Source organism: Monopterus albus, unplaced genomic scaffold (genome assembly GCF_001952655.1).
Source record: "Monopterus albus unplaced genomic scaffold, M_albus_1.0 scaffold402.1, whole genome shotgun sequence".
In the NCBI taxonomy this organism is placed as follows: Eukaryota; Metazoa; Chordata; class Actinopteri; order Synbranchiformes; family Synbranchidae; genus Monopterus; species Monopterus albus.
Window position 1 is genome coordinate 217,899 of NW_018128282.1, and position 9,017 is coordinate 226,915.

Genomic DNA, 9,017 nt, shown 5'->3' on the forward strand with positions numbered 1-9,017 from the left:
GGTGGGATATAATGCCACCGCTCTCTTGCGAGTCATACAGTTTCGTAAGATCGTGCTGAAACATAAATACTGACAATCGGTTTGACCGGTGACTTTCCCACAACAACTTGAACAATGTTAAATCTTTACTGTGCAGCAAGAATACAACTTGCACTAATGTAGCATCAGCGGTAACCTCATTAATTGTCTTGTAACATAAAGACAGGATTGGTCAGGATCTAATGCCGTCTTATTTGCTTGTAAACTGAGTATCGTTGGATTTTGCTCTGGTGGTAGACAAAACAAGACATTTGAAGACTTCATCTTAGCTTCATAGAACTTCTGATTTTAAATGTCATTTGTTTCTTCTGTTAATATAATCTGTGCTTAAATTTTTAAAGTTTCTATTTCTTCCATCTGTCTTTTTAAGGTGTGTGGTTGGGTGTGTGTAGTACACTGTATTTGGTGCATCTTTTTGGTGTGACTCTATATAATTAGACTCTTCTTATTAGAAGAATGTGTCATGACAGTAGTGCTACTCATCTTGGGCAGTCTGCGTGATTTAGTTTGTGCATTTCCAGAGGATACATACATTTGTGCAGTTGTGGGAGTATATCCTTATATAGAGGGCGGTGTTGTGACAGCACCAGCAAGAAGGAAAGACAGAAAAGAAGCTCCACTGCTTCATACTGCACAATGCCAGTCTGGGCCTTACTGCCTAAAATCAATCCTGGTGAAATGGAAAGAGACAAAAAAATGATGTAAATACCATAAGTTTTTGAACTAAATATTTTAAATATTACTTTTCCAAATGTATGAGGGGGAAATGTTGCCTTTGTTGCTGAGCCTGATGAGCTGATTGGCATACTTGGCCATGTCCCATATCATCTGCAGAAAGTAGGCAGGATTCTTAGCAGCTGTCTGACCAAAGGGCAAACTCTGGGCACACACATGGAACCTAAAGAGGATAACAAAAAACAGAAAGAGACACAATACAGAGACAGGGCCCTACCCATTCAGATATTTACACTGCAAGATTAAAGGTGGTACAATTACTTCTCAGCTCAGTACAGGTACTGACTGATAACCTTCCCTGTGTTTATTTTAATAGCATTATCTTTACAGGTCTATTTATTAAGTCAAGGCCAGTGAACACATACAAGAGTAGAAGAATAGTGTATGAAGCCACTGATTTGTGATCAATGCATCAAGTGGGCCATGACAACAAATTATTCTCAATGCCCCTTTAAGGTATTTAATGGATCATACAAATAAATAAACAGTAGAATCTGTGCAAATTACGTGACACCAACAATCAAAAGTAAGGACACTGTCTTTACCTGCAGGCATGAAGCAGCACCAGCTTGTAGATGTTCTGGTAGACGGCCTCAAGAGAACTGGTCTGAGAAAGAAAATGATTATTATTTTCAACACAAAAGTACAGTTTTAGAAATGAAACAAAAGGGAATTAATTAAAAATAACATTGATGACTATGAAAACAGTGTGAATCATACGCTATGACTTTTACAATTACCAGATCTCAGCCTAGTTGAACACCTATGGGCGACTGCAGACCAATGTGTTAGCTTCTCCACCGCCATCATCAAAACACCAAAAGAAGGAATATCAACCCTCCAACAGAGTTAAGAAACTTGGAGAATCAATGCCAATATGCACTGAAGCTGTTCTGGTGGCACGTGGTGACCCAACACCTTACTGAAACACTTTATGCTGAATATTCATTTAATTTGTCACCTGTCTGTATAACATAAGCGATATTAACCTGTCATTCAGTCAATAATTTCTGCTCCCTGACATGTTTTACCATCAGCCTACTACATTGTTAATCTATTATGCATTATAATGAAATGCCATGTTTCAAAAACTCAGTTATTGTGCAACTTGACAGGTTTATAGGTGTTATTTAATACTTTGTTTGAAAGATAGCCAGAGTACGCTATCTGCTTAATCACCACAGGGAAATTCAGTAGCTGATTGTTGAGCTACCATATGAGGGTAGCATCTGACTGGTAACCTTTGACTCTACACGTCTATATAGGCTGCCTAACTGCATCATCTAGTATGTAGGTTGTGTCCTAGGCAGCCCTTAACTGGGACAGGGGTAATGGATATTTGTTGCGAGCAATGTCTAGGGGCTTTAAACAACTAGCTGAGCTTTTCTGACCACAGGGGGAAGACAAACATTTACAAAGGACCTGTCACTTGACAAACTCTTCAAACTGCAAGTGCACTGGGATTTTTAATAAGTTTAACCTACACAGGTCTAAAAATACAGACTGTGCTAGAATCAATTACAATGTAAATGTAGAGTGCATTACCTGCTAGCAGTACCCAATTAGTGTGACCAACTAGAATCTGAACATTATTCAATTCACAGACACCTTTTTTCTTACTGTATATTTTCTAAAGATTTTGCTTGAATGTAACTCTGCCTGGACCAAAGTGGAAAACCGAGTTATAGTAAGTTAAAGCTGTGTCAAAAAGTTAACACACAGCATATATGGACAGTTAAAATGCTTCTTTTTTTGTCCTTACATGATAAACTAGCCAAATTAGCTTCAGAGTTTGCAGGTATTTAATCCTGGGTATTTTTAAATTTCTTTTCACTGCACTTTGTTAAAGATATCCTGGTTTTCTGTACTGTACATATATTGCTTTTACTTGAACACAACATTCATCACTGGTTCAGAGATACAGTATATTCTGAAAACTTTTTTCAACATTTAAAATCATTATTACCCTGACCTCCAGGTCAAAGAACAGGGCGTGACATTTGAGCCTGAGGATGGCCATCAGTTTCCTCCTCATTTGTTGTCCAGCTGAGTGAAAAGAGCCCAAAGTAAGGCTGTAGCGCAGAGACAGGCCTGCATAGCTGGGAGAGAGAAAAAGAAGTATGTGACTTGAAACTACAAGGGAATTTATCATGAAAAATACTGCAGATGGAGACCAGGTTATAAATGTTCATTGTGCTTGATTCAATATTAAATGTCTGTGCCACACTTTGGAGTACATTTATGAGAAAGCACAAAGTACAGGAGGTGGGTGGGGGGTTGATTCAGTTTACAAGAAACCATAAAGACTGACAAAGTCCAATAACACGTCAGGCAAGAAGACAATAATTCTACAGTATAACTGCCAGTGACGGGATGTTTCACCTAGAATAATCTTTGTAGATGTCCAGTGAGTGTGTGTCCAGCAGCAGTCCACATCAGGGCAAGTGACAATGAGGGTGCATCCCACGAATCGGGGGAAGGGCCTACGCTTCCAGACACTTGAAAGTTGACCACCACCTTCTGTGGGTTGACCACCAGACCGTACTGTGGTACCCCGGCAAGCAAGATCCTGCACAAAAAGTGCACATGCCATTATTAACTGCTAAATTAATCAATATGTGTTAAATTTGGGGTATCAACATTTTTCCATTAAAAAAATAAGAATGTGTACTTGAATTGTCTCCATTTCTTTTATCTCACATTACTGGAACTGATTGTATCATATCAAACCTTATCAATTTGATTAACTTTTACAATGTGATTTTATGAACTGCTGATTTTAATTTGCTGCCTTGTCTGAAGCACTTTGTAACTGGAGTTTCGAAAAGTTCTCTACAGAAAAGATTATTTTTAATCTTAAAGATGTTTAGCCATGTAACTGACTATGCAACTTGTCTAAAAGAAGAGAGCAGAAGGGAAACATAATGTAAGAGTCTAAGTAATAACTACACTGAAATGCAAGTTGAGGCACATTCATGTTGGATTCTGCAGGGCCTGCAACTCATACTGTAGCCCTCTACTTCAAAATATCTTGTATGGCTTCCGGTAACAAAAAATAATAATAATAAAACAACAACAAAAAGGCTGCCAATTTAACTCAAATTAATATACATAGATCTATTACATCTAACTTTTCCTACATTCTTGTTATACCCACTGCTTCATCTTAAGTCATGGGTTTTATTAAGGCTTTAAATAATTGTAATATTTGAAGCAATATGTAAATATGGTGCAGCTATGTAAAGAAAAAAAATAAAGAAGCACTTCACTGAGAACCATTGTGTCTCATAACCTGCAATGAAAAAGCTGGTGTGTGTCATACTTGAGAAAGGTTTGTGCTTCGTGTAGGTCTGGAGTGATCATAAGAAAGTCATCCACCAGTCTCATCAAACACCTTAGGGAGAGACGGAGTGAAAGATGAAGAAAGACTGCTCTCCACTGCTGCTGATATGTCACTACATCTATAGAAATTAACCATCCATCCATCCATTATCTACACCGCTTATTCCTGAATAGGTACACAGGGCGGCTGGAGCCAATCTAAAATGACATTGAGCGATAGGCGGGGTCCACCCTGAACAGGTCGGCAGTCCATCACAGGGCTGACATGTAGACAAACAAACACACACACACTCCTAGGGGCAATTTAGAGTTGCCACTCAACCTAAGCTGCATGTCTTAAGACTGTGGGAGGAGGCCGGAGTACCCAGAGAGAACCAATGCAGGCACAGGGAGAACATGCAAACTCGTCTAGAGAAATCAGTTAAAGTCAAAATATAGAGCAGTCTGCAGTACCCTTTGTTTTCAGTAATGTTTTTGAACAGAACATTTTCCATGTGTCCGTAGCAAAGACAGCAGAGCAGACTGGACACAACCGATCCCTGAGGAATTCCTCGGCACTGACGGTATGTTCTGAAACACAGAAAACCAAAGTCAGACTGACTGTCCTGGTCATGTCATAAATAAAAAGAAAATCTGTTATGACATGCTGCTCATAAAATTCTATTTAAAGTTGGGGGCTAAAAATAACAATAATGCTTACTTTTTCCCAAACTGGACAACACTGCCAGTTAACATTTGGGTGAAGAACTGCAATGCTTCTCTGCCATAAAGATCTGAGCAGAAATACTAGAAGAACAAAATGTTACTAAAGACTCATATGTAATTAGCATTTGCAGGAAAAAGGGTACCAAACATCATTACCCAAAATACATGACAGGATGTCAGTCTCACCTGCTCCACCAGTATGGCATGATGAACTTTGCCCCTTTTCTGCAGTGACATCACAAACCCTTTCATGTTGGTAGATCCCATGTTGTCCTCCAGGAAATCTGCCTATATTGACAAAAATGAGATCCTCTGCAAATGGGTATAGTATGTGTGTGTGTAGGTATAATTGTACCTGTCGAACAAAAGCCTTTCTCAGGCCCTCATGAGAATCAGCCCAGATCTTGGCATAGCGGCGGATGGTGAAGATTTCATCCTTGGCAGGTGACAGGGCCTGGTCAATCACCTCAGCGAGCTTGTCATGAGGCAGACTCTCATAGGCTCCACTCACATCCACCTTAAACACAGAAAAAGTGCATAATGAACAAAGTGAGGAGGAAAACAGCATTTAAACAAACCAAAATGAAACCTATATCATGTGTAATAAAACTGGCCATCCCTGGTAGGCTAGTGGTTAAGTCGCAGCGCTCTCGCTGCTGCTCCCCGGGTTTAAATCAGGGTTGCGTCAGGAAGGGCATCCGGTGTAAAACACGTGCCAAATGTCAACATGCAAGTCGTCAGTGTGACGATTCGCTGTGGCGGCCCCTAAACGGGAAAAGCCGAAAGTGACTTTCTATCATGTGTAATAAAACTACAGTACCATTTTGTGTAGCAGTATTATCAGAAAAATGAATGACCTGGACTGCAGAAATTAGAGATGCACTAATTGCAATTTTCTATTTCCAATTTTTTACAAACAAACCTCCAGCTAAAAATGTGTAATATTTGTGCTTTTCCGACAGGTAATAGAAACAGAAGAATGTCTGTTACATCAGCCCCGCTGAACATGCAGTTCTTTTTAAAGTATGTGTAGTTTTTATTTGCTGTATTTTAACAGGGGTTGGATACACTGTACATTTTATGTGTGGCTAGTAATGTGTGCTATTTGTCAGAAATTTGGACCGTAATGTCCCGTTCTCCATCTGTGTGTGTGTGTAAATTTGATGAACACAGAATCACACATCACAGAGTGATCAGCCAGTCAAGCTAAAACCCAGCTGACCGTCTGTGGATCTTTACATAAAAGACATCAACATTGTGTCAGTCTCTGCCAGGGCAACTAAATAAGGAGAGAAACCAGCCTTCACAAAGTAGAGTGGCTGTGGCTTGTCTTTCTGGGTCGGAGCCAGAGAGTGCAACACTTTGTGGATATCGGTCATCCCCCACACTGTGGAGCCCAGGAGGGAGGGAACAGAGCGCACACAGGCCCACAACATATCCAGCAGGTCTCGGACATGCCTTTGATAAAGCTGCAGGGAAGGGGAAAACAAAACATGTGCATAATCCTTTTAACATATCTCATGGATACCTACTGTATGAGACAACTTTATGACAGTCAAAATGTACCCTTGTTTTGGCATCTGCTCCTATGACTCGTGTGATGGGCCTCATGCCATCAGTCTTGGGAATGAAGCGAAGACGGGAGACAACAGTGGTTTTGGAGAGGGATGCCACCTCATTTGGAGTCAACTCCTCCATCTGACCCTTGGAGAGGTGGCCTCTAAAATCACAAAAACTGTTTGCTTGCTTGTGTCCCAAGACTGCAAAAATATGAGCCCTTGCAGATGTGTGTACCTGAAGGCTAGTTCCTGCAATTTGGCCCACACTTCTTGTCTGTAGAACCTGAGGGCATTCTTCTGGCCCACGCTCTCAGTGACATAGAAACAGGCTCGGACGAGGCTTACAACATAGCCGTCCAGAAGCCAGGCCAGGAGCTGACCCAGGATCCGTGTCCGGTATGAGAGCTCACTGGGAGGGAACCTGCCTGGAGGGGAGAATGGTTTGGTTAAATAAGCCAAAATACATGTAACAGGAGGAGGAAAAAAAAAAAAAAAGAGGTGACCACCTATGTCTTACCTGTCTTACTGATCTTCAACCAATCACAGTCATTCACTTTCATCTTCCACATCAGTTCAGCCAATGAGAGCCTCTCAAACTTTCCACTGCACAAGAAGCCCCTGACCCTGACAAAAAAATTAAGCCGGTTGTAGTCGGAGCCCCACATCTCCTGAGGGATAACAGCCAAGAGGCACTCCCTGACAAACAGGTAGACCCGGTGAGGTGCACAGTGTTGAGGTAAGAGGGAGCTTAATTCTCCCTGTCCTGCATCTCTGTTGTCCACAAGTGGACACATCCTCTGCAGTATTATGCTGTAGGGACAGCTCTTATGTTGTCTTAACAGCTGACTAAAAAGGGGTACCATGTTAAAAAAGCGCTGGGGGAGCTTTTTTGGTTTCTTCTCTAGCCCGTTTAAATAAGCAAGTCCCTCAAAGAAGACTATTCGTACCAAATCTTGCCCTTGTAGCCTTCTGGATCCATCAGCACTCTTTTTTTTTCTGTTGAGAAGGAAGCTTCGCATTCCTCTTCCCGCATACAAGAATCCCAATGTGCGAATAAAACATTGTGAGGGAGGTAAAGGGGGGAAAACCCCTGATCTCCAACTAGGTCCACCCTCCAAAAGAAGTGTGGTTGTTTGCATTTCACCAGGATGTTTAGAACTGGTACCTCCATTTTCCAAAGGCTTCATAGAGAGTGTTGGTTCCATAGACATGGGCTGTTCTTCCTCCACTGTTTCACAGTAAACCTGTTGGATTCCCTGTGTGGGTTCTTGCTGTCCTTCCCTTCTCCTCTTTCTTGAACCAGTCATAACTCCTTCCTCGTACTTCTGGTCTGTTTCTCTCTTTCTTTTCCCCATCTTCACTCTTACATCTATTCTGTTTCTCTTACTGTGATTTGCATCTCTGTGTCTCCTTTTCAAGGTCACTAAACCTTGATACCTTCCAAACCGTTTACCATTATGTGTCCTGGAGCGAGGCTGGAGATAAAACCCAGTGGAGGCAGTAGTCATGGACACTCTGTCATATACTGGAACCCCACACACCTGGAAAACACATGAAGGAGGGACTGCCACAAACACAGAGCAGCTCTCCAAAAGGTACCGTGTGATGTCTGTGCCGAGGCGTACTGTGACTTTCTTCCACAGGTCACTGCCATGTATGTAGGCAGCACTTTGAGTTACATCTCCTTGAAATCTGAAATGGTCGGCATCTCGCTCTTCCTGAGCCAGGGACAGGAAATGGTAACCGTGTGCCAAGACATTTCTTTTTCTTTTCTGCTTCAGGTGGTTAAGAACAAAGGCTAGCAGTTCAGGCAGAGTGCAGATCTGTGGAAAGCATAAAATAAATTCTATCAACTTGAATAAGCAATTGACATTCCAGTTGGATTATGAAGTGTTGACATATTATTTTCATGCATCAAGACATCATCAGATGGTCTGCTATAAACCTGACATCTTAGTGGTCAGTGCATATATGAGATGTATGTAACACTCAAGGCATGTTTTCAGGGACATTTTAGCATGTAACACTAAGTAAATTTATCCATGATACTATATTGTTTGTGCTCTTGTAATTCTTGTTTTTTATTATGTTCCCATGTTTTACAATAAAATGCATTTCCTTAATGTCGTTGTTCATTTAATAAACTGTTATTTACAGTATGCCAACTCTGATGACAGTTACCTGTTCAACTGTAAGTAAAATAGCCTGAAGTTCGTGTAGAACATGAACTTCTACAATATCCTTCCAGTTAGCATTAGCTATACTGTTCCATGGTTGTACGGACGTGCGAGTCTACAAAACGGACATGCGGTATAGTTTTTCATTTAGGCAATACTTACCTGGCTGCAACTTGGTACTTGCTGTAGCTCCTTGTCAAAACAGACAAAAACTCCCCGGACGAATGACTTGAAACGGTTTGGGTCTGACTGTTCAATGAGCACTGCTTTCTGTCCCTCTTTGAAAACAATGCAGTTCGCAAATTCTTCCAGTGTCTGTACGTGCCGATAAAGTGAGCGCAGGATGTCAAGCACACCGAACATGTCAGTCGTTGACATAATAACTGCATGAACTCGTTCTGTTATTAGCCAACGTTACTCAGATCATGTTAGCAATGGTAGTGATTTTTTTTTTTTTTTT

The 9,017-nt window shown here is 41.1% G+C and overlaps 1 protein-coding gene across 1 annotated transcript in view; it reads right to left on the reverse strand.

Moving 5' to 3' along the window:
• The window catches only part of tert (telomerase reverse transcriptase), a 12,746-nt gene extending 3,735 nt beyond the window's left edge, over positions 1-9,011 (reverse strand). The window contains 16 exon segments of the mRNA XM_020586310.1: positions 572-709; positions 813-937; positions 1,320-1,381; positions 2,747-2,873; positions 3,157-3,246; positions 3,248-3,343; positions 4,097-4,168; positions 4,570-4,686; positions 4,817-4,902; positions 5,008-5,109; positions 5,177-5,338; positions 6,123-6,290; positions 6,388-6,541; positions 6,616-6,805; positions 6,898-8,203; positions 8,720-9,011. Of these exon segments, the coding sequence (XP_020441966.1) occupies positions 572-709; positions 813-937; positions 1,320-1,381; positions 2,747-2,873; positions 3,157-3,246; positions 3,248-3,343; positions 4,097-4,168; positions 4,570-4,686; positions 4,817-4,902; positions 5,008-5,109; positions 5,177-5,338; positions 6,123-6,290; positions 6,388-6,541; positions 6,616-6,805; positions 6,898-8,203; positions 8,720-8,935 (3,211 nt within the window). The 5' untranslated portion in view covers positions 8,936-9,011.
• Between the last annotated feature and the right edge of the window lie 6 nt (positions 9,012-9,017).